The sequence below is a fragment of the Carassius gibelio genome, chromosome B3, assembly GCF_023724105.1.
Source record: "Carassius gibelio isolate Cgi1373 ecotype wild population from Czech Republic chromosome B3, carGib1.2-hapl.c, whole genome shotgun sequence".
NCBI classification, from domain to species: domain Eukaryota; kingdom Metazoa; phylum Chordata; class Actinopteri; order Cypriniformes; family Cyprinidae; genus Carassius; species Carassius gibelio.
In genome coordinates this window covers 23,759,581-23,786,007 of record NC_068398.1, presented here as the reverse complement: position 1 = coordinate 23,786,007, position 26,427 = coordinate 23,759,581, and the positions used below count along the sequence as shown (strand labels likewise).

Genomic DNA, 26,427 nt, shown 5'->3' with positions numbered 1-26,427 from the left:
TATTGACAGCACAAGTGCATCTTCCGGTTTAGTTCAGTGGACAGTAAGTTTGCCAGTAGGGGGCGCTTGTCTCCACTGAAAGCTAGATGGAGAATTTTGTAGATGTAGCTCAACAGCTAGTGAGTCGACCAAAAAGAGAGGCAAGAATATGTTAAATAAACGATCCCCCCCAGGCAAATTTATCTCAAGATTTAACTTGTACCGAGGTGATCATTTCCCTAAATATGGCTGAGGTGGGTGTTTCTTTGAAGAAACACCATCGATGTCTGGATTGTGCGGCTTGGGTACATTCTCAGTGATTCTAACAGAATATATACTATATATTTCACAACTATATATGTGTGAATGAACTATGTGCAGGCTTTTACAATGTAACTGAGATGCCATATTGAATATAACAGTGATGAAATCAAGACTGTGAGGAGTAGACTTTACAATGGCATGCATGTCCTAAATCATGTAATTTGCACACATTTTTGTCTAGTTTTTTTTTTTTTTTTTTGGTCATCAGCTTAATAATTGGCCTGTTGTTTAACAACAGTATAATCCATTGAGCACAATCAACTTCCCTCATAGACTGGTTTTCATTCCTGTCAAAAATAAAATATACCAACCACTTCCCGCCAAAGCCCTATACCACACTGGTAAACTTGTGGTTTCCAAACTGATTTATCAGATTCTTGCTTCTGCAAACACTGTTGACCTCCAGTGATCAATGGGTATGTTTCTATTTAAAGGCCGTACTGTCTGTTTTGTAAATTCAAGTGGAGTCATGTCTCTTGGCAGGAGCCTTTCAACCCATTAGCTAATGCTGCTGTGGACAGAGGAGCCAAAGTGCCCTTTGTAAAGGCCAATTAATTCACCTGAAAAAGCTTTGATTTTATCTGACGTGATGCATTAGATATGAAGTTAATTCAATGACTCTTGTGCAAAAGAAAGGAATGTACTTCCTGGGGAGCCTTACTTTGAGAAAGCCTTTGCTGGATTTGTATATATTGAGCAAATTAATATATTATATTTTGTAAAAAATAATGGTTGTTGTTTTGTTCAGTAATATTCAAAGTGTCACTATTGTTGCTAAGACCTAGTCAAGTGATTATGTATTAAATGCTCTAAATATTACATCACGACTTTCATATGTGACCAGACTGTGCATGCAGTATGGGCTAAGAGTATGGTGCAATTTCTAGCAATGATTGTTTACTTGTCTGGCAAAATAGAAATTTGAACCTGGACCACAAAACCAGTCATAAGTAGCACAGGTATATTTGCAGCAATAACCAGAAATACATTGTATGGGTAAAAACTATCGATTTTTCTTTTATGCCATAAAATCATTAGGAAATTAAGTGAAGATCATGTACTATGAAGAATTTTGTAAATTCCCTATTGTTAATATATCAAAACCTTATTTTTGATGAATAATATGCATTGCTGAGGACATAATTTGGTCAGTTTTAAAGATTTAAATATTATGCACCCTCATAATCCAGATTTTCAAATAGTTTTATCTCTCCAAATACTGTCCTAGCCTAACAAATATACACACATCAATGCAGCTTTCAGATGATGTATAAATCTCAATTTTGAGAAGATGACATTTACTACTGGTTTTGTGGTCCAGGGTCACAACTGATTGTGACAGTTAATTTTAGAAATCGCCACTTCCAAAACTCAGTCCACATTGCACATTTGGGTCATTTTCAGTCCTGAATGGGGTTCATTTGAGGCGCGTTGCTCAACGCCCGATGACGCAGCCTGATTGGCCGGCTGAGGCAGAAAGCCTGGTCCGATGAATCGTGCACTGCTTGAGTGGGCGTGGCCTCGCATCACAGCGGATGGCGAGAGCCAATCAGAGACAGAAGAGATCAGCCAAGGCCATCGTCAGATGTCTGCGTAGAGAAAACAGGAAAGGCTGAGCTCAGAGTGAGGAAGGGAGCAGCCACGCTGTCTGTTTGGAAGAAAAAGTGTCTCCTGCAACCACATCTCGCCTGTCAACTCTCTCAGACAGACTCAGTGCACTAGGAACTCCCTGAAAGGACAAAACCTGCTGTCGTTAAGAGTACATAGACCGGTAAGTGGCTCAAAACCTTACTAGCGCACTAATAATACAAACAGTGGATACTGAAAACAGTCTCTCATTTGCAAGCACAACGAAATATAAGCAACAGAGAATACAAAACGTACAGTGACGCAGCTCTTTTTGTTCAAAACACTGACTGTATAGATCACGTTGAGGAGCTCTAGCACACCTTTGTTGTAATTTTGATCGTGAATGACAGACCAGTACAGAGACCGGTTCTGCTGGTCTTTACCTGTGATTTAAATGAATGATACGTACACGGAAGTGTGAGGTGCTTGTTATGTTCTTCAAAACGAAACAAAACACAGATGAAGCACTAAAACTAATGAACTGAATTCAGCTCATTTCCCATTTAGTGAATTACAATCCAGGCTGGAGACGAGATGTTTGTCATGAATGCAGGCCTTTTAAGCATATTCCTTAACTTTCTAGTATTTTATTTTATTTGACTAATATTGTATTTTAATTTATTAGTATGTAATTAAATTGTGACCTATGTATGTATGTATATATATATATATATATATATATATATATATATATATATATATATATATATATATATATATAATATTATTATTATTTGTTTGCTTTTACAAGTTTCTATAAATTAAATGTGGCACTTGCACACTGCTAGTATTTTCATTAGTGAGTGATTCAATTAGTCACCAGTGTACTGTGTATTGTGACTAATCACTTGTACTTATTCTCTTGCTACAAGTCACTATCCCAGTCGTACCTATTAACTTTTCCATTGTTATACTGACTAATCGCAAAGGGATTCAAATTTTTGTTTTGTAAATAATTACTAGTGACACTGAAAGTCAGTCATATTTTGGATGAAGTATTATATAAGCTTGAGCTTAAATAATGAAGATCCGTCCATGCATTAGAGATCAGTGAGGATTTAATAACGCCTGTCATAAACACTGCAAATTGGTCTTTAGCGTTATTCAAATGTAACCGGTCTAATACACCCTTGAATCAGATAAATGTGTTGGGTTAGGAGTGTGATAAGATCAATATCTTTACTGTGAAACCCCCTGCACCTCCTCACATCCTTCCAATGTGATGAATGATACCACTGATGGTTTGTGAGCGAGCGAAACGCAGTTATAAATCAGTTTGCATCACTACTTGTGTCACGCACAAGTCCTTAACCAGCTGTGCACTGCAGAATGAGCGTGTGTGTGTGTGCATGCAGCTGAAAAGTACAGCAGTATTACTCTCACCGTACCACTGTGAATGGGGTCAGATCAGGGCACTTGTCATTCTGTGTGCACTACGATCAATACTAATAAAACACTGTGCAGCACTGTCAGTCATATAGCAAAGTATATGACACATCCATTGCTGTAATTGAGACTATCCACTGAATCTAGAGATACACTGGTAGTTTTTCTTTTGCTTATTCATCTTACAAAAATGAACCATTATAACCTTTGTTTCTGTCAATACTCAATAGTTATTGTTACTATCCCAAAACAGTGATAAGTTAATATGGTATCTTGGTGAGTCAGTGAAAGCTGTCAGAATTCTAGTTGTAAGTTTTTTATTAAAATGTTGAAACAATGTTTCTGTATGGTATTTTTCTTCATGCAGTGGTCACAGTAGGAAATTTTGTAAGAGATGTGAAGCAGTAGACCTCAAGGTGTTAAAAACAATTAGTGTGCAAACAGTTTTCACCTAGAAATTGGTAAATTTCACACGAATAATTACAAATAACTGGCAAATAACACCTTGAATTAAACATGACATTTAGAAGTAGAAAGACTGGAATTGTAGTTTCTTGCAATACATACTCCAAAATACACACTTCTTTATTTTTAATTTACTTTGAAAATAGTTTTTACAGTGTATAAAAGCATTTTAAAGACCAACTATGTAACCAATTTTTTTTTTTTTCTGGTCAATTTCACAACCTGTCTTGGTTTTCTGTGGCATTTTATTTTGCTGAACTTATTTTACATCACTGGTCTGTGAGTCCAATATGGCCAGTGCGATGATGACTCATCACTTTCTGCTGGCCGATGATTGCAGTGATGCTGGATGTCAAATCTGATACAGCCATGTGTGAGTGAGACCTTGTGTGTGTTTGTGTGTGTGTCTCGTTATCAGAACAATGCTAAATACAGAAGTCTTTGAATGCGACGCTTTCTTTTCAGTCTGAGCATTAAGAGTACTCTAGTGAGTTGGGTGGGTGATGTGCAGGGAGGGCGCTGGGGGTGGAGCGCTCCTCCCTCTTCATTAGTTGATTGCCGGGTCAAGGACTGGACTGTCTTCTACAGTAACTGAACACTCTGTTCTCCTCGCCAAATGCATCCTCTTTCATACCCATTGCAAAAGAGGACCAGTGAAAAACAAGGTGCATAAGGAAGATTAAATGGCATTCTTAATTTGTATTACTTAGTAATTTTATCCACAAATCAATAAACATTTCTCAGGCCTTTTTTGGGATGTTTGTTGAAGGCAGTGATTTTAATGTTTAATAGTTATATAGATGTTTTTAAAATGGAAAACTGAAAAAAAAAAAATTGGTATTTTTAGCAAAAATGTTATTGTAATGTTGTTGTTTTTTTTAAATAGTTTAATCAACTTGCCATGAAAATATAGCTATTGTTACATTTACATTTAGTCATTTAGCAGATGCTTTTATCTGAAGTGACTTCCAAATGAGGACAGTGGAAGCAATCTAAAACAACAAAAAGAGCAATGATATACAAGTGCAAGTCTCAGTTAGATAAAACACAGTACATGTAGCAAGGGTTTTTAAATAATATAATAAATAAAAAAAGGCAGATAGAATAGAAAAAGAATAGAGCAAGATAGTGTTAGAGGTCTATATAAAAAATTATATATATATAATTTTTTTTTTATTATATTTTTTTTAAGAATAGAATTAGAATAGTGAGTGCTAAAGTTAGAGGGTCAAATAAAGGGTCATTCCACCAGGAGGGAACATTTAATTTAAAAGTCCGTAAAAGTGACTTTGTGCTTCTTTGGGATGGCACAATCAAGCGACGTTCACTTGCACAATGCAAGCTTCTAGAGGACACATAAGTCTGAAGTAATACATTTAGGTAAACGGGTGCAGAGCCAGTGGTGGTTTTGTAGGCAAACATCAATGCTTTGAATTTTATGCGAGCAGCTATTGGAAGCCAGTGCAAATTGATAAACAGAGGTGTGACGTGTATTCTTTTTGGCTCATTAAAATTAATCTTGCTGCCACGTTCTGGATTAATTGTAAAGGTTTGATAGAACTGGCTGGAAGACCTGCCAAGAGGGCATTACATTAGTCCAGCCTGGACAGAACAAGAGCTTGAACAATTATTGAATTAATGAATGAATCTTTAGAGTTTTATTTTTGTTTACATTTTTTCATTTGTTAAAAAATAAATTACTTCAGAAATTCTTCTAATATGCTGATTTGCTGCTAAAGAAGCATTTCTGATTACTATCAATGTTGAAAACAGTTGTGCAGCTTAATATTGTTGTGGAAAAACTGACCAGTTTTTGTAAGGATTCTTTGATGAATAGAACATTTATTTGAAATGTACATCATTATTATTTTTGATTTATTGAAAGTGATCTTGTTAAATAAAAGTAGTAATTTATTTCTGACAACAACAATAACAAAATGAATCTTTTGAATGGAAGTGTATTCGTGGTTTGTATCTTTGGTTCTTCGTGTTGTGTGTGTGTGTGTGTGTGTGTGTGTGTGTGTGTGTGTGTGTGTGTGTGTGGTTTCAGCCTACACACAGTTTGGTGTTGAATACCGATTGAGACGGTTGGTTCTTGTCTTTCTCTGCCGACTGGTTTATCTGGTCTTTTCTTAAACAAAGACAGCCTATGTTAACCCGACTGACAGCTTGGCACTCTCGTTCCTCTGCACGTCCCACCAGGGTTCAGACAGGCGGCGCTGATGTCATCTGAACGCGACCTCAGCCAGTCACAAATGCACTCATGTATGAGAGCTTTCCACTGAGTCACTGTTGATGGAGAGAATGGAAATAATAACTTCAAGCTCCCATTGGTTTACTAAGATTTGGTGAAACTGGTCATAAAGGCCTGTACCTCATGTTATATAGGTGTCTGTACCTCAAACTGTACTCTCTGTCTGGATGGGTTTTCTTTCGGTTCAAGATGTTCATGATGTACCTGATTGTCCTTCTATCATGTCAGTCAGACTGTAATTGGATGTTGCTCTCGAACACAGCACGAGGTCCAGGGCTAATCAATTCAGGGTGAACATCAAGCCTATTTTTAGCTGCCTTTCCTGATTTAGGGAAAGGTAAAGAGATCGAGAGAGAGACCAGCGGATAAACAAAGAAAAATGTAATATATAGAAAATGCATGGAAAATAGTAGTTTCTACTAAATATTTGTGTCTGTGTCTTCTATTGAGATGTAAGCACTGAGATGTTTAGCAGAGGTGTTAGTGTCAGTTTCCTGGGTAATGCAGAATGGACGAAGTAACTTGGCTTCTTGAATTTATTTTATGTTTCATACATTAAATAGATACTAAAAACTTGATACACTTGTATAAATTTTATTTGTGGTGCAAAGGTCAGTAACTTGTTAATCTATCTAATAGATGGCCTTTTGAACCATGATAACAAAATGTGTCACAAAAGAAGTATTATTTAATTTATTTGATGTATATATGTATGTATTTTATATAGCCTTATTTATTTAGTCTTAACTTTTTTTATTTAATGCACTGATCTGAGGCGTTGTAAGTTTGTAAGAGGTGCGGTTCATTTATGGCTCTCAAGCGACTGACTGATGTTTAATGAGTTGCTGTGTGTCTTTCTCTGCAGTGCTTTAGTCCTCGAGCACCATGTCAGCCAAAGCCATCTCGGAGCAGACGGGGAAAGAACTTCTTTACAAACACATTTGCACTACAGCCGCTGTACAGAACCGCTTTCGTTATGCTAACGTGACGGCAGAAACCGACTGGGAGCGACTGGTTCAGGATCACCCCTGGCTACTGACAGAGGTAAGACGACCGATCTGGGCTTGAGGTGAAACTTCACCTGCCTAGTGATGCAACACCGTGACCAAAGATGACTTGTGCCAGTGAGGCCAGTAATGAAAGAATAGTGCAGGTGGAATTAATCTCCCACACCGTTATAAAACTCTGTTGCAACGTGGACATTAGTATCATTTGGTTTATCATTAGTCTTTGAATCTTCACGTGGAATATTAATGTATTTTTTTAATGATTTATTATGTATATTTTTTATTACATGTTAAAAACTTTTTATATATTCTGTATATTATGAATTTTCCTAAAAAAAATATTCTTCAAAAACAGTTACATTTAATCATATTTATAAAATAGTTCCTAAAATATAAACAATCAGTAACAAATGTACTTTTTAATTGCAGTACATGAATACAAATACAGTGTACTGTATGCATAGGTTTTAAATTGAGTTTGTGACCATGATTGTCATTATTAGCAGAATAGTTTCTCTAAATGATTGGTGAATAATCCAATAAAAGCATTATTTTACTCTTACCAGCGGTTTCAACCAGTTAGATTCATAAGATCAACTCCGCTGAGGGGTAAATGAGTGAAAGAAGTGGTACAGAGAGGACGTGAGGATGTTGGAGGGAGAGGATCGCGTTCGTTAGTATGCTGCTTGACTAGCACATCAATTAAGAGAGCTAAAGTGAGCGCAGCAGAATGTCTCTAATGACCGTACAGTGACAGTTCCTGCTGAAAAAGCACTTAATCACCTTTATGGAGGAGCCAGAGGGTATAATGATATTAGATATGACTCATGTCTCTCTGTCCCTCTCCTTTATCTTAAGTCAGTGACTGAGACCGGCTTCATTAGGAAATCATGACATGACTTTTGATCGTCCTCCAGCCCTCTGTTTGTGTTTCTAAAAATGAATCTAGAAGTTCAGTTTAATTAACACGCAGGTGGACTCCAAGAGCCTGAGACCACGTTCATTTAAACCTTTTGAGGATTTTTAACATTTTAAAACAAAGAAAAGTTGAATGCGAACATTCAGACCGTTCCAGATCTCACAGACTTGTTTGAAACCGACATTTCAACCTTGGTTCTTGGCAACACTTCTTAAATTCTCGTTATTTTTAATTCGTTGTTGTTTTTGCAATAGTACGAAGCTTCACGTCATTAATTAGAATCGATATGATAGTTTCTGTGTTTTCCATGTTTCTGTCCAGCGGTTGGTGGTTAAGCCGGATCAGCTGATCAAGCGCAGAGGAAAGCTGGGACTGGTGGGTGTGAACCTGGATCTGGACGGGGTGAAAGAATGGCTCAAAGCCCGCCTTATGAAGGAGACAATGGTAACGGTAGCTTTTGTTTCATTGGCATTATCCCTTTGGAAGGGTGTAAATTGCATTTGCTGTGTCCACATTATCTGTTCTGCATGTTTGCAGTTTATGTAGCCCGATATATTAAATGTCATGCCCCAGAAACATACTGCTGAGAATAAGACAGGCATTACTTTTTTCTTCTTATAATATTTTTGTGTTTTGTTGGTCTATGCTGCACATATTCTTTGTAGGTTATTTCTGCAAGGTCTCTCTCTGTCTTTCGTCTTCTAGACTGGCCATAGTTTCTGTGCATTCTACCTCTTTCAAGGGAGTGTCACATTGTTTTCCCACCTTCTCATTTCTTTATTTTACACACACTCTCTCTCTTTGAAATGTCACCTAGCCTTCCTCTTCCTTTCTAGCTGATTTATATCAACTGGCCTTTTAGCCTGCTGTTTTGACTGCCGCACAAATGTGATTGGTGTGTGTGTGTGTGTGTGTGTGTGTGTTGTCAAATGGTTCAGTTTTCTCAGCGAGTCCCTGAACCCTGAGGTCCAGTCACTGGTGCTTAACACAAGCCTGTAGACTGTATGAACACTTCTCTACCTCCTCCTTTCCATCTCTGGCCTTTTTCTCTTCTGCCTCTTACATAATTCATTTTTCATTGTGTTTTTCATTAGGAGAAGCTTTTAGATTCAGACCAAAGGCAATTTCTAACGTTTAACCCTTATGGATAGCCTTATACAAATATAATTTTTAACAATGAACATCTCTCTGTCTCTCAGGTGGGGAACGCTAAAGGCATCCTCAAAAACTTCCTGATTGAGCCTTTTGTAGCCCACAAACAGGTGAGCCCGTCCAATAAATATAATCTACTGTGTACATGAATAAAATGGTTTATAATAATAATAATAATAATAATAATAATAATAAAAGCTGCAGAATTACTAGAATTATTATTATTATTAATATTAAAAGCTGCAATTAATTGTGCATATAACATGTATTTTATTTTTTCATTATTTTTCTAGTTCGAATTATTAATTATGAAAATAATAACAAATGAGTAAAATAATATATGTAAAATATAATTAAATCAATAATATATGTATAATTATTGTTAAATTAATAATAATAATTATTATACAGTTATTATTATTGTTATTATTATTATTATTATTATTATTATTATTATTTTATAACCAATAAATTAGTCAAATAATATAGTATATTTAATTTGTTAGATGCAGATTTTTATTTTAAATAAATTAATATAAAATTATTATTACTACTACTGCTATTATTAATAAATTGTTCCAATAAATGAGTAATATAGTGTTATAAAAATTGTTAGATGCAGAATTATTGTTAAATAAATTAATAATAATAATAATTCTACAGCTATTATTACTCTTAACAATTTTGTTGATAATGTATTTTTTTATGGTAGAGGTTGTATTATTTCCTTGGTTGTAAAATGTTTATGATAAATGTATGTTAATGGATTACTATCCGAGACATTGCTGGAGCAGAAATGAGGAAGTGAGCGGTAAGATCGCTGAACTGTGACTTTCCCTCAGGAGGAGGAGTTTTACGTCTGTATCTACGCCACACGTGAAGGAGATTACATGCTCTTCCATCACGAGGGAGGTGTGGATGTAGGAGACGTGGACTCTAAAGCCCTCAAACTCCTGCTGGGAGTGGATGAGAAGATCAGTGCAGACACAGTCAAGAGTCAGCTCCTCACACACGCCCCTGCAGATAAGAAAGAGTGAGTCAGACAAGCTAAACAAATCAATATTACACTCTGTAGTTTTTTGTTTAGTTTATTAAGCCTTTTTTTGTGTTGTGCTGAGGTGTTTGCACTTCTTTCTTATGCTGGTCTGCAAATGTATTTTCTGTCAGTTGTTCTTCAGAATCGAGAATTAAAATCTGTTTAGAAACCCTTTTTTTATGTTCTATGCTGATTCAGCTTCCTTCCATATAATGACCACTCTAGGGGAAATATAGCCATAATTTGAATGCCCCCCCTTGAGGGTCACTTCTGCATCCCCGTACATGAGGTGCTGCAGGCAGTTCTTGGTCTTCCTTCATATCAGGACAAGATAACAGTGAACAAAATAATGAGCCTGATGGAGAGGAAGAGAGGACAAACAAGTAAACCAGGTGCTCTCAGCTGTGCTGTGTTGAGGGCACTTTGATCCATCACACAAACGAAATCTTTCCCCGTTCCCCGTCTCCTCCCATCCCCAGTATTACTCAGTTCACATCTATAAACCCCATCTGTGTCCTTGATGGCACACGTACACTGACATCTCGTTCTGGCTGGTCTCTCCATCTCGGCTGACATTGACTGCATTTACACACCTCTATTTCTATATTTCTATTCATCCATCTCTTTTATTCTTCCTCTCTCACTCTTATTCTCAGTCAGACACACACACAGTGTTTTTATGAAGATTACATCTTGAAAAACAACATGCAACCCCCTCTCACAAATATTGTGGCATAAATATATGTTTTCCCTTCCTCGATCTCCTTTTGTCATCTTTCAGCGAGTGTATTTTCTGATTTACTGTCCTGCCACGAGTTCTCCCTCTTCCTCCAGTGATTCAGTCTCCCTGTCGTGTCTTGTCTGTAGTTTGTGTTCTCCGGACTATGGACCGTCACAGTTTATTATTTTATGTGGTGGATGACGGATGATGGTCTCATTTTCTCCTCCCTCACGCCTCCCTCAGTTTTCCCTCGTTACCTCGAACAGCAGCTGCTCCGGCTCACACCAGTAACCAGTTCACAGTCCGTCTGTTTCTAGTTTGATTTCTGTACAATATTACAGAAGCATCAGGACAGGCAGTACTGAAAAAAAAATAAAAAAAAATAATCTTTTTTTTTTTATATATATATATTCATGTTTTTTAATAGTTTTGGCATGGAACATCAGTGATGTTACAAAAGATTTCTATTTCACTTTGCTTTTGATATAAACAAGAAATGCAGCCCTATTTGAACATAAAGACTTTCCAAAACATTTAAAAGTCTTATGTCAAACACTCATTAAACTGTCATGTACAAGTCCACATATTTACTTTGTGTGAAGTCAGGGATGAGATGAAACTAACTAAACTACTTAATTTGTGTCAGTTTATCACATTCATGATATGTAATGTAACACTAATATTCTGTTAATGGAATATTACATAGAGATGTTTGTTTCTGCAGGATGTTGACTAGTTTCCTGATGGGCTTGTTTAACCTGTACGAAGACTTGTACTTTACGTACTTGGAGATCAATCCTCTTGGTAAGTCACAGAAAATGGTCCCATCCCACCCCGGCTGAGGGGTGTTATAGATGACGTCAACTGTGCACTTCTGATTCAGTTCTTCCCCGTGTCTTGGCACTGCTGATTCACTCTTAGACACCAAAGACAAACCACTTCCGGTTCTTTACAAGGTTGCTCATTACATTTAGATGGCAGAACAAATCTTATTTTGACACTATTTGCTTATTTTCCTTCATAACTGAAAGCTGAACTCCGCCCAAAGTCGGTGTCAAAATAAAATCATAGAATGTTTTGAGGAAAGGTTTAATTTGAGAAAACGAAGGCTAATTAATTAACATGGATGCTGTTTGATGGTGACTGGAGAGGTTTCAAAGAGCACTAATTAATAATCCCTGTGTGCCCTACGACATCTGTTACTCTTTCTAACTTGCTTTGATGTTCCTGTTTGTTTTTGTCTATATAAATCACATTTTTATTATTTTACATGTTCTCAGTCTGTTGGAAAATACACTCTGTCTGCATGATTTCTCATAGTATTTCACTTAAATAAAAAAAACATAATCGCATAGTCATCAAGTGAAATGCATGACTCAAGAATAATATACTTTGTGCCAAGGTTTAAATAAATGATTCAGTGGGAATGTACATTACATTATTGCCTGAAGCAGAAAAAAAAAGCAAAGTTGATGTTGAAACTGTTGAACAAACGCTCTTTCTCTCTCTGTCAGTGGTCACGAAGGATGGCGTGTATGTGCTGGACATGGCTGCTAAAATCGATGCCACAGCCGATTACTTGTGTAAAGCCAAGTGGGGTGATGTGGAGTTTCCCCCTCCCTTCGGCAGAGAGGCCTATCCTGAGGTAACAATCAAAATCACATGCAGATGTGTACTCTGTTGTATAATATCGTACGTTTTCAGTGATACAGTGACATATGCTATCGAAGTATTAACTTGCATGAGTTAATCAGTAAGCCCAACAAGGAACAGGAAGGAACTCCCTGCCTTTATCAAAACTTTATCAGTGTTGTTGATTCATTAGAGGACACTTGTGGTTCTGTTTCTGCTGCGTTTGCTTACTTCTATAAAAATATGATTGAATAATTAATTAGAGGTAGTCTTTTATAAATCATTCATTCACCAAACACAGACTACTATACAGCGATGAGACGTGCAGAGAGAGAGAGAGTGACGTGTCTTCTGCGCTGCGTCATTGTTGGCAGTTTGTTTTTAGGCGGTGATTAAATGACAGAAGACTGGTTTAATTGGTCTCTCACACGCACAGAGACACTAGCGGTTATAACAGACTGGAATAAAATCAGAGTTGGTGTATTAATAAATAACCTATAGTACACTCTTTTGCCTTCTGTCAGATGTGCTGCTGTAATTGGTTGTTGGTCCATATGGGTTGGACAGGGAAGAGTTTTGGCTTCATTAAATATTTGGTCAACACACAGTCCACAAGACATTTTATGATGCACATCAGAAACTAAGTTTCTGCTTCGTTTATATGAATTATATTCCTCGTGTTATGCCTTTTACTAATAGATAAACTAAATATTTATTTAGACAATTAAACCGCAGATTTTGTCTTCTTTAGCCACTGATGTGAGGTATAGTAAGTACACAAACCTTTTCCTAACACTCCTGTAGGAGGCGTACATAGCGGATCTAGACGCTAAGAGTGGCGCCAGCCTCAAGCTGACTCTCCTGAACCCTCGCGGACGGATCTGGACCATGGTGGCAGGGGGCGGAGCTTCTGTTGTCTACAGGTACCTGTCACTCACCAGTTAGACTAGCTTACATATGATGTATGAATGCTAACTCTGTGTTAACTGCTTAAAGGGATAGGTTGCCCAGAAATGAAAATTACCCCATGATTTACTCCCCCTCAAGTCATCCTAGGTATAGATAACTTTCTTCTTTCAGACAAATACATCAGAGATATATAAAAAAAAAAATGCCCAGGCTCTTCCAAGCTTTAGAATGGCAATGAATGGGGTTTAAGATTTTGAAGGCCAAAAAAATGTATCCATCTATCGTAAAAAAGTGCTCCACACGGCTCCAGAAGCAAAGTTAGAGGTTAAAAGTCTCCTCTTGGCTTGTATTGAAATCCTCTGACATTCTTCTTTACATATCCTTTTTTTGTGCTTTTAATTTGTCACTGGTGTTGTGTTTTGCTCTCTCATCTGCACTTTCACATCCGTCACTAGCGGACTAGTGGAGCACTTTTTATGATGGATGAATGTACTTTTTTGGGCTTCAAAATCTCTGCACCCCTTCACTACCATTATAAAGCTTGGAAGAACCAGGATATTTTTTTATGTAACTCTGATTGCATTTGTCTGAAAGAAGAAAGTCACATATAGGTGAGTAAATCATGGGGTTATGTTAATTTTTGTTGTAAATCTAAATTTACAGGGATATTTAATCCACAAATGAAAGATTCAGTTATTTATACACCACCAAGTCATTCCAAATCTGTAGCACTTTATTTCTTTTGCAAAACACAGAAAATACTTTGAGAAATGTTTGTTTTTCAACACTGGACCTCATTGACTCGGACTGTTTGGACGAAAACTCTAAGACATAAAACACAGAAAGAAAGTCTTCCAGATTGGATTTTCACTTCTAGATGAAATCCTAAATCTTAAGAGTAACTTGTAATGTGGTATTCATAGTAAGAGACCGTTTGAAGGAAGATGCTGATGTACAGAGCAGAACTTGTGTGCTCCGTGGACCGAGAGATGAAGCAGATACCTGTAAGAGCCAGACGCTGAGAGCTAATGACATTACCCATCCAAGCTTGATAACAGTCATCTAGAGGTTTATCTTTCACTGCTGCATCTGTCCTTCTCCCTGATGGAGGGAGGAGATGGAGCGAGAGAAAGCGTTGTGAGACTAATTAGGATGTGTACAGGCTGTCATCTTGAGAGTTGAGCAGAGGATCAAGAAACCAAATGCTTTCCTTTTTAATGCCTGTAAACAGACAAATAAACCGTGAACAAATAAAACAGATGCTAGATTTACTGGATGATATTGATTTGCTCCATTTCCTGTATTTTGTAATGTTGGATTTCAATATGTCAGGAATATTTATGACGGAAATCCTTAGAGCAAATAGTTTTAACATGCAGTATTGTATTTTCCCTCACTCGTAGTGACACAATCTGTGATCTGGGCGGAGTCAATGAGCTGGCCAATTACGGAGAGTATTCAGGTGCTCCGAGTGAGCAACAAACCTACGACTACGCCAAGACCATCCTCTCCCTCATGACCCGTGAGAAACACCCCGAGGGTACGTCCACCACCCTCTTAAAGTCCAACTTTCTTTTATTAGTCTTTCACATAAAATTATTTTGAAGTGTTTTTTTTTGTTTATTGTTATTTATGTGTAAAATATTTTACACTTCATCACGTAATACTAGTGGAAAATAATTAAAGTTGTTCATTTTTGTTCTGGTTCGTCCCACTGTCCTTATATAAGAAATTTATATAAAATGTGTATTTACATTTTTTTTTGTCATATTAAAATAAATATTAAAAATAAAAATGTGTATTGTATTTGTTATTAAAACAACAATAGTATTCATAATACTAATATTTATTATTATTATTATTATTATTATTATTATTATTATATTAAGAAGTATTTATTAGCATCAATACTGTTGTGATTACCAAACAATTTTAATTCAGAGAAATCTTTCTTTTTTTTTTTTTATTCAATGTTACTAGATTGGTAGCTAACTTTTGACAATCTCAAGTCTTAACCTTTTTTTCAACCCGGAAGTGAAAGATGTCATGACTATAATGTACTGTAGGATGATTTTTTATGTGCTCTGTTTGGTAAAATCTACTGATGGCTTAATCAAGGCCATGATCATATTCCATGGCACCGGATAAATGTTACCTGAAACTTACCTGAACTATTCTGTATGTTGAAGTTTGATTATGAAAACTTGATTTAAAAAAACCTAAAATAGGCAGAAGCGCCCCTAAGTGAAGAATCACTGCTTTATGTATATTGTATCTGGGGTCTCTAATGTGTCACTGTTCTTTTCTGTTGTGTAGGTAAAGTCCTGATCATTGGAGGCAGCATTGCCAACTTCACTAACGTAGCAGCAACATTCAAGGTTAGATCATGGAGTCCCTCATGCCGTGCATGTGCCCTTGTGCCATCTATCTGCATTAGCACAGGTCAGTATTTTGTAACACACACTCTGTGTTTGTTTGACTGTTTTGTATGTTATCAGGGTATCGTCAGAGCTATCAAAGATTACCAGAACCCTCTGAAAGAGCATGAGGTCACTATATTTGTTCGTCGCGGCGGCCCGAACTACCAGGAAGGTTTAAGAGTGATGGGGGAAGTTGGTGAGTTTGTGCATGTGCACATTTGTAATTGTAAATAAACTCAAAGCTTTGAGACTTGATATCATGTTCATGTCTTTTTTTGTGTGTGTGTGTGTTTGTGTGTGTGTGTGTGTGTGTGTGTGCAGGAAAGACCACCGGTATCCCCATTCATGTTTTTGGCACTGAAACCCACATGACTGCCATTGTGGGAATGGCACTAGGTCATCGTCCAATCGCCACACAGCCTCGTGTCGCCGCACACACCGCTAACTTCCTTCTCAACACTAGCGGTGGTACCACAGTGAGTGTGTGTCTGTCTGTGTTTGAGTGTGTGTGCGTGGGAGTCTTACTTTAAGTGGGCTTGCATTAAAAACCTCTCAGAGCCTCAAGCGTGCCATTAGATGATCCAGGGCTTTCAGTGAAGTGAACTTTCTTATTGTTGAGTCTTTCTCCACTGCTTTTAGAGATCACATCTTAATGTGCTGCTCGTACCAGACTGTAAGTGTCAGTATAAAGACTAACAAAATTTCTTCTGCTCTCTCTCTCTCGCTCTCAGACTCCCGCCTCCTCCAGATCGGCCTCTTTCTCTGAGGTCAAAACTGTAGCAGAAAACTCATCAGCTCAAAAGACTTGTGCTGGACTTCCTGCAGGTTGGTACAAATGGGATCACACTCCCGCAAGCAGACAATAATCACAGTAATGGAAGAGATTTATGGTAGGCTGGTGCGCCTCCTACAGGCCCTTGTGTCATTGACACGATACAGGGTGACTGACCAGACATCTTTTTCCTGAACATGTCCTTTTTGGGATTTGTACATTGACTAAAATGTCTGGGTTTTGGTGCTGTTTTCATACTCTTTTCATAATTGCTGCAGGTGACTGAATTGTAGTTTGACCAATAGCGTGCAGCAGACATTGTACATATTCGACCAATCATGGCATGAGACATACACAGAAAATGCTCAAAGCAATGCAAATGCACATGCATAAAAGGTATGAGGACTGTAGAGAGCATGTCAGTAGGAATGCAAAGCCAAAACCTTTGCAACGCAGAAGTAGTAAGCCTATAAGCAAGACTCAGTTCATTAGCAGCTATAGGGAAATAATGAGAGGAATAACAACATGCAGTAAATGGTAAAACTGTGTGCACGACAAACCAGTTTGTTTATAGTGAAGACAATGCATTAAAATAATGCATAAATGCATTAAAATTTTATTTACAGCTAAAAATAGCTGGATGTGGAAGTGACCTGAAGCCAGACCCATAAAAATTATAAATGGCTGCTCCCATTTTTAAAGGAAGAAAAAGGTGGATAGGCAATTAAAAAATCCTGTCCAGGGCATGTTGGGGAAACATATGGTCATGGGTTTCCCTAGATAATAAAAGGGTTTATTCTGATTCTCACTTCTACTGGATGGGCCACTTTTTATTAATATGACATTGCATGGCAACAGTGACAAGTCCCAGGTCTTTATAAGGCTCCGTCCTTTGTTGAATTCAGCTTTTCAGCCATGTTTAGAATAATTCAATACTATAAAGCATATATTATGCATATATTCTGTTGTTCTGCATAAATGCTGTTTTCTCATAACATTTGGTTGATAACAAGAAATGCAAGAATTTGATGCAACACTTTATTTTATGGTGTTCTTGTTACACAAGATACATTTACTTACTATCATAATAACAACAAATTATGCATAATTACATGCAAGTAACCCTAATCCTAACTCTACACGTAGTATTACTCAGTACTCAAACATATAATCACACTGTAATGAGGACACCCTAAAATAAAGTGTAGCCAAATTTGGTTGATCACACTGTACTGAATGCATTGATATCATGAATATATTCAGAAAACCTAGCCTGCTGTGACTGACTTTAAAATGTTGAATGTCTTGTTTTTTTCTCTTTGTCCTTCTGTCTTTATTTGTGTAGCCAAAAGCACCACTCTGTTCAGTGACCACACCAAGTCTATAGTGTGGGGGATGCAGACGCGTGCAGTGCAGGGCATGCTGGACTTCGATTATGTGTGCTCTCGTCAGGAGCCGTCAGTAGCAGCCATGGTTTACCCCTTCACGTGAGTCTTATCTTGCATTTAAAACCCCAGTATGGGACAGTTGTCATTATAGAGTGATGTCTAGGAGGGGAAACTGTTGAATTGAGTCACGCTATTGTATTCTATATCAGTGGAGACCATAAGCAGAAGTTTTACTGGGGTCATAAGGAGATTCTGCTGCCAGTCTATAAGAACATGGCTGATGCGATGAAGAAACATCCAGAAGTAGATGTGCTGATCAGTTTTGCCTCCCTGCGCTCTGCCTACGACAGCACCATAGAGACCATGCAGTACCCACAGGTCTGAGATCAGCATCAGATCACTCTAGACGTGCTGTGAACTATTCCTGATATGTTTACAAATCAGTGTGGTCTGATTGTCCATCTGTTCATGTGTTTTTTTTAAATATGCAGATCCGCACTATAGCGATCATCGCTGAGGGGATTCCAGAGGCTTTGACTCGCAAGATCATCAAGATTTCAGAGGAGAAGGGAGTCACTATCATTGGTCCTGCAACGGTATGACTTTAAACTGCCTTTCTGTTGGGTAATTGTACATGTAGCTGTGTGTGTATGCTTCGAGGGTGAATTGTTTGGAATAATGGTAGGTGTGTGTGTACGCATATAATATCATAAACATAATATCCATATTCACATTAATCATATATTAATAATCTTATATCATATTATATTAGTAATCTATTAATGAATTATTAAATAACTAATGATGTTATATTCTACATCTGTCCGATGTTATATTCTATATACATTGGACGATTAAATTTTTTTTTTAATTCTACAGTGCATATAAAATTATTATTATAAATATTAGCACTTGTTATATAAAACTAAAAATAGATTTGATGTATAATTGAACAATGCTTGAAACTTGGTATTACGAGCATTTCCTGTGTGTATTTGCCACTTTAGATTGAGGGGTCATATGATGTTACTAAAAAGAACATTATTTTGCGTATTTGGTGTAATGAAGTGTTTATACGGTTTAAGATTAAAAAAACTGATTATTTTCCACACACTGTACATTATTGTTTCTCCTCTATGACCCACCTTCTGAAATGTGTAGATTTTTACAAAGCTCATCAGTCCAGTGCGTTGTGATTGGCCGAATACCTCAAGCATGTGACGGAAATGTTACTCATTACCTTAACATACGGTGATGCTGTGTTCCGGTGCAATGAGACAAAACTAATAAAACCCAAACAAAGGATTTGTAGCATCCAGTGGGGACATAATTACTGATTATAATGACTTATACTGTCTTTTTACACGTTGTGTTGCATAACGTGTCATAACCATAAATCCATGTCTGTATCTGAGAAACGACAAACAACTAGCACTGCTCAGAACTCATGTTTGAATACGCAGTGGCAAATTCTTTAAATGTGTAAACTTTCTTACAGACTGTGAGTCAGAAGCGCCAGACTGTCCATGCAAAGTTGGAACTTTATAGATACAGACACTGGCATTGTAGGCTACTCTCACAGGAAATTGTCGTCATCCTCCATAAAATGTGCAGTACACATCTGAATATTTGAGTTGAACTGTTCTGGAACAGTGTTGTAAATACAACTTAACCACTGATTTCTAGTTGTGTCCTCTTGTGGAAGACCAAACAAAGTAGTTTTGCTTTCACAACGAAACACAGCGACTCCACGACATTGCACCAACAGCAACAGTGTGAACACAAGTAACGCCTTCTGTCTTTGCGTGAACATTTGGGTGGTGTTATGCTAATCTTCCCACATTGTGACGTAGAGATGTGGGGGCGTGTTATATATATAGTTGCAATCAAAATTACTCAACCCCTCAGAGACTGCAGAACTTTACAAATAGCTTTTATAAAAAGCTTATATATATATATGTGTGTGTGTGTGTGTGTGTGTGTGTGTGTGTGTGTGTGTTGGTGTATATAAATACATTTAATTTTATACATTTTATATTTTGATATTATTCATATTATTATTATTAATTACGGGTCATTAATTATGTCTGTGTTGTGTGCATGTGTTTTAGGTCGGCGGTATTAAACCAGGCTGTTTCAAGATCGGTAATACAGGTGGGATGCTGGATAACATCCTGGCGTCTAAGCTGTACAGGCCGGGCAGTGTGGCCTACGTCTCCCGCTCCGGAGGAATGTCCAACGAGCTCAATAACATCATCTCACGCACCACAGACGGAGTTTATGAAGGAGTTGCCATCGGAGGAGACCGGTCTGTGTTCAACTCAATGTCTCTTTAATACTACATGTGGTTTGATGCATTGTAAATGATTTGCATGTGAGTTTAAACCTGCGGGGTGTGTCCTTCCTGCAGGTATCCAGGCTCTGTGTTCATGGATCACGTTTTGAGGTATCAGGACACACCCGGAGTCAAAATGATCGTCGTGCTCGGAGAGGTGAGTGAGCCATTTGTGACGTTTACAGACACTATAACATACATTACACTCATGGGTCTCCTCTTCGCTCATAGATTGGAGGAAATGAAGAATACAAGATTTGCAACGGTATTAAAGAAGGCAGGATCACCAAACCTGTGGTCTGCTGGTGCATAGGAACCTGCGCCACCCTGTTCTCATCTGAGGTGCGCAAGCGGTTGCATTGCATATAATGTGTCTAAAAGACTTATTCAAGCAACTAATATGAGTTTAACCTATTTCAAATGCCAATAGCTGAATTAATTGTATGCTGCTCTTTGTGTTCAGGTCCAGTTTGGCCACGCTGGAGCTTGTGCTAACCAGGAGTCGGAGACTGCAGTGGCTAAGAACAAAGCTCTGGAAGAAGCAGGAGCCTTTGTGCCCAAGAGCTTCGATGAGCTGGGAGATGTCATCAAGTATGTCGTCTTTGTGTACATGTGAATATAACATCTTAACCTGGCCATCAGTAACCACATATTTGTGTATCCTGTAGATCTGTGTATGATAATCTAGTTGCCAATGGTGTGATTGTGCCTGCTAAAGAGCTTCCTCCACCCACAGTGCCGATGGATTACTCTTGGGCACGAGTGAGTATGAGCTACATACGTTTTGAAGACAAATACTCACAAGAGTCTTGTCTGGTGGTTAGGCATCATCTCTTCTGTTCTCTCTCTGTAGGAGTTGGGTCTGATCCGTAAACCGGCGTCCTTCATGACGAGTATCTGTGATGAGAGAGGACAGGAGCTCATTTATGCAGGCATGCCCATTACTGAGGTCTTTAAGTCTGAGATCGGGCTGGGCGGCACCCTCGGCCTGCTCTGGTTCCAGAGGAGGTACGCTTCACTGTTGTTTAGCAGTAGTAGTAAATATATATTGCAATTGATCACATTATGCAAAAATTCAATAATGAATTCAAAACTAGCGTATCACCCACTTTTTCACTTAAAAGTACTGTTATATGAACAAGAGTGCAACAACATTTGGTTTGCAAACACTTTAAGGGTTTAAGGGTTCCTTTTACATAGTAGCAGTTAAAATATTTCTTGTAAATCTCAATTTACAACCTTAATGTAATCAAATTAAATATAAAACCAAAACTGTTTGCCGCTGCCAGGGCGTTTTTATAGAAAATATTTTATAGTTATAGAAAAACAATTTACTGTATGCTCAGAGTCCAGTGCCTCGATCATAACATTATAAAAGACATTCTTATTAGAGACCTGCACTATGGCGGGACCCATCACAGCAGAGTGTGGCACGGGACAACACTTGATGGGACTCATGGGTACGGGACACGGGTGAATAAGTTTGCTCACCCTAGGCAATCTTAACTGTGCCCGAGTGTGTTTGACCCACAAAGCCTGGTTCGTTTTATTATAGTGATCACTCTGTATATAACTGTTCAGTTATATATAGATCATTGTACAGCATTGCGTGAACAGTTCTGAGCAGCAAAAACAATAGATCTGTAAAGCAATATATTGTAAGAGGACCATGTATTATCGTGTCAAATTATAATTTGATCGAGAGCGTAAATGTGAGCACTGCTGCAGTCTGAGGCCTACCCCAAATGCTCATCCCAAGCCAGGACTCCTCATCATCATCCCACCCCTCTTGTGACCCATGGTTTGTCTGTATGTGTATTCAGAGCCAGTGAGCAACGGACTCAAAATAATAATAATAATAATAATAAAAACTTTGTTAATGAGCGATAAAATAATTGTTGCAGTTAATAAATTAATTAATGCGTTAACATGATAATAATATATATATATATATTAGGGCTTGGCAAGTTAACGTGTTAATTAGTTATATATAAAAAAAAAAAGGAGATTTTAAAATATTTTTACTTTTAGCGCACTGGCCCCGCCCCCAGACCTGTAGATCGTCTTATATTTCATACAGATGACTGTTGACATAATATTGTTATTTTAAATATTTAACAAAAATGTATATTAAATTATTAAAATATTGTCTGTGTTTGCTCAGTTTTGCCAACAAAAATATTGATTTTAAAGCCATGGCAAAATTGTTGCGTGTCTCTGAACAACACAGTGGTGTTTGTTTCTGATTGACTCCGCATTTTGAACTAATCGTGTGAACCAATGACTCAAAGACCTATTCATCCGGTTTACTTCATTCCTGAATGAATCAGCCATCTGAACGAATCGAATGAATTAATGACCCATAAACCTGAATGACTTGCTTTCTTTTGTGCAACATAAAAGAAGGTATTTTGAAGACTGTTGGTAACAAAGCTGTTTTGGTTACCAATGACTTCCATTGCACGAATGGAAAAAATGATCTGCTTTTATGTTCCATAGTTTATGTTAGGCTGTTGTACTGTAGCCTAAACGTTTATGTGTAATAAATTGTATGTTGAATCAAATAAAACATTTTTTTTTCTAAAGCTACTATTTATAATGTCTACTTAATACTTTCTCATTTAACAAAAAAACTGCTTTAAATTTAATTTTGATGGTATTTTCACAGCCAAATGTAATTTGTGATTAATTAGATCAATTAATCGACACGTGATTAATTACATGAAAAATTTTAAACCACAAATTTTATTATTATTAATATTACTAATTGTAATAATTCAAATTAAAGAAATAATAATAAAAATATTATTAATCTGTCTTTTATCATTCTCTATATTGATGTGTTTCAGGCTTCCGCGCTATGCCTGTCAGTTCATCGAGATGTGTCTAATGGTGACGGCGGACCATGGCCCTGCTGTTTCTGGAGCTCATAACACCATAGTGTGTGCGCGTGCCGGCAAAGACCTGATCTCCAGCCTGACCTCAGGACTGCTCACCATCGTAAGAAAACGACAGACTTTCCCACTGTACAGTCTGTGTAGCAGCAGAAGAGCAGGGTTTCATCACTGCCTCTGTTTGTGTTTAGGGGGACCGTTTTGGAGGTGCCCTGGACGCAGCTGCTAAGCAGTTCAGCAAGGCGTTCGACAGTGGCATGCTGCCTATGGAGTTTGTCAACAAAATGAAGAAGGATGGGAAACTCATTATGGGCATCGGACACAGGGTGAAATCGGTGAGTACAAAACACACCAAAAATCAAAAGTAAACAAAAATGTTGAATATTATAATTTCACACCGCTTCTCTCACGTTGTTCTGCTGGTTTACTGATGAATTCACTTTTTCAGATCAATAATCCCGACATGCGGGTACAGATCCTCAAAGACTTTGTGAAACAGCACTTCCCTGCCACTCAGCTGCTGGACTACGCTCTGGAGGTGGAGAAGATCACCACCTCAAAGGTACGAACACTTGCCTGTGTCTTGGACCGCATTTACACCTGGTGTTAACATTGTAACTGAACCCGGTGAGAAACATGCACTGCGAAATCTTTCTCCCTGTCATTCAAATTTCTGACTGCATTGATACTTATTGAAACCACTATAGATTTCCTCATTGAAAACTCGCCATACAACTGTGAACGTGACTGCAGGTTCAAAAGGAAAATAAGAAAAACAGAACAGTGAGAGAGATATAAATATAAAAGCTATAAATAAGTGTCAATGAATACATTTAGATCATCCTAATTTGATGTAGTAAATAAACACTGTTTGTTGCAAGATAAAAATAATGGTCACACATTATTTTAAGGTCCAATTCTCACTATTAACTAACCATTAACTATGACTTTTGCCTCAATTAAATCCTAATTTGCTGCTTATTATTAGTTTATAAGATAGTTGTTAAGTTTAGGGTATTGGGTAGGATTATGGATGTCATGCATTAAATGTGCTTTATAAGCACTAATAAAACAGCCAATATGTTAATAACAGGCATGCTAATAAGCAACTAGTTATAAGTGAGAATTGGACCCTATACTAAAATGTTACCAAAATAACTAATAATTTTGGTAACGTTTTAGTATAGGGCCAAAATTCACTATTAACTATTTGCTTAATAGCATGTCTATTATTAACATACTGGCTGTTTTATTAGTGCTTATAAAGCATTTTGCATTACCTTTAAATACATTCCTTAACCTTCCCAGTACCTAAACTCAACAACTACCTTACTAACTATTATTAAGCAGAAGATTAGGTGTTTCTTTGAGGCAAAAGCCGTAGTTAATGGTTTGTTAATGGCGAGAATTGAATATTGAAAAAAAAAAAAAAAAAAAGGTGACTATATTTTAATGTCTCTCTTTATCAGAAACCAAACCTTATCCTGAATGTTGATGGTTTCATTGGAGTGGCATTTGTGGACCTGCTGAGAAACTGTGGCGGCTTTACTCGGTAAGTAAAACTGAAGAAAAGATGTGTAAAGGATACTGTTATTACTTATATTTATTTATTTTAATTAATTATATAATTTATATTAATAAATATCATTGTTTTTATATTTTACTTAATTTCAGTTTCATTTCAATTAATGGAAATTATTTTCTATAGTTAATATCTAAAACGCTGGCAAAGTTGAGACTTCATGTAAATGGTAGCAAAAATAACACTGATTTCTCAAACACTTGTCTTTCTTTCTGTTGTGCAGAGATGAGGCCGATGAGTTTGTGGAGATTGGAGCACTGAATGGAATCTTTGTGTTGGGACGCAGCATGGGATTCATCGGTGTGTGTGTGTGTGTGTGTGTGAGAGAGAGAGAGAGATATCTGTCACTGTGTCTGTTATGAAATAATGTTATTTAAACAAGCTTCTCTTTTCATGCAGGTCATTATCTGGACCAGAAGCGGCTGAAGCAGGGTTTGTACCGCCATCCTTGGGATGATATTTCTTATGTACTTCCAGAACACATGACCATGTAATGACAGAATCCAGATTTCACTGAACCTGTCCACTATGGAAGCAGAAGAGGTTTTTATGTGTGTGTGTATATGCACTCCTCGAAATCTGAGTGTTTGTGTGTTACACTTGTTCTTCTCTCCCTGTTTTAGTGTTTGTGATCGTTTTGTAAAAGTGAGGGTTTGCTCTTCTGCTATAAACTGTAATTGTAACCTGTCAATAACCTAAATGCCTGTATTGATTGTCATTTGAAAACTGTGAAAACAGCCTAAAACATCCTATATTTCTGTAGTAAACATCTCATGTATATTCGAAACACATAAATCTGCTTGTCATGTCGGTGTGCTTACAAAAGGGAAATTAGATTAGAAACTAAAACGCCTGGTTGCTGGAAATATCTCCATGTCATTTTTTTAAGCAACCGTGTCTGTAAACTGAACTTTTGAAGAAGCACTTAAAGAATGTCATTTTCAAACTAATCTGCCCTGATAGCTAGGCTGTGAATGTTTGTTTTTTTATTATTATTATTATTTTGAGTTGTATGTTGTCAGTAGTGACATCTATAGTTAACACAGTGCAATAATCCACTGCGCATAACAGCAAGCAATAGCTTTGTGTTTATAAGTCTTAATCGTCTTAAATGTCAGTTCAACTAATTTGCAGGAAAAAAGAAAGTTGCTATATTTACCAACTAATGCATACAGATCAAACAAGTATTTTGGCCACCAATGTTATTTGTAAATGTGCAGCGTGCCATACAGTTCACAATGTTTACAGTCCATCTACCAGTCCAGCTGTATGAAGAACAGATGACAAAGTTCAGTGTCTGATATTTGCTTAAATTATCTGGTTAGAAATAAAACAATTCATTATAGAAATAAAATCTTTTCAATTCAATTCATTCTCGGTTGTGATGACCATTAGACTGGACTCTGTTTTAAAGCAGATTGTGTGAGAGAGAGAGAGAGAGTGTGTGAGAGAGTGTGTGTGTGTGTGTGTGAGAGTGACAATCATTTGGTATCTTTAAAGAACTGCTCACTAGATGGCAGTGTGCTAATGCATTTTATCATTAAAGTACTGTAGCTTACAGTACACTCTCAGGAAAAAAGGTATCTTTTCAAATGATGACACTACCTAATTATGGCATTCTTA

The 26,427-nt window shown here is 37.2% G+C and overlaps 1 protein-coding gene across 1 annotated transcript; it reads left to right on the top strand.

The window, feature by feature from the left end:
• The first annotated feature begins 1,890 nt into the window (after positions 1 to 1,890).
• On the top strand, positions 1,891 to 26,172 carry aclya (ATP citrate lyase a). Its single transcript, XM_052551558.1, has 28 exons — positions 1,891 to 2,074; positions 6,903 to 7,081; positions 8,285 to 8,407; positions 9,163 to 9,225; positions 9,958 to 10,148; positions 11,597 to 11,676; positions 12,387 to 12,517; positions 13,309 to 13,427; positions 14,817 to 14,953; positions 15,730 to 15,791; positions 15,912 to 16,029; positions 16,155 to 16,309; positions 16,565 to 16,658; positions 17,951 to 18,092; positions 18,203 to 18,371; positions 18,485 to 18,589; positions 20,105 to 20,301; positions 20,404 to 20,485; positions 20,560 to 20,670; positions 20,792 to 20,919; positions 20,997 to 21,090; positions 21,182 to 21,336; positions 23,178 to 23,328; positions 23,414 to 23,557; positions 23,671 to 23,784; positions 24,692 to 24,774; positions 25,028 to 25,104; positions 25,204 to 26,172. The coding sequence occupies exons 2-28, from the start codon at positions 6,923 to 6,925 to the stop codon at positions 25,296 to 25,298; spliced, it is 3,279 nt and encodes a 1,092-aa protein (XP_052407518.1). The 5' UTR covers positions 1,891 to 2,074; positions 6,903 to 6,922; the 3' UTR covers positions 25,299 to 26,172.
• The last annotated feature ends 255 nt before the right edge of the window (positions 26,173 to 26,427 follow it).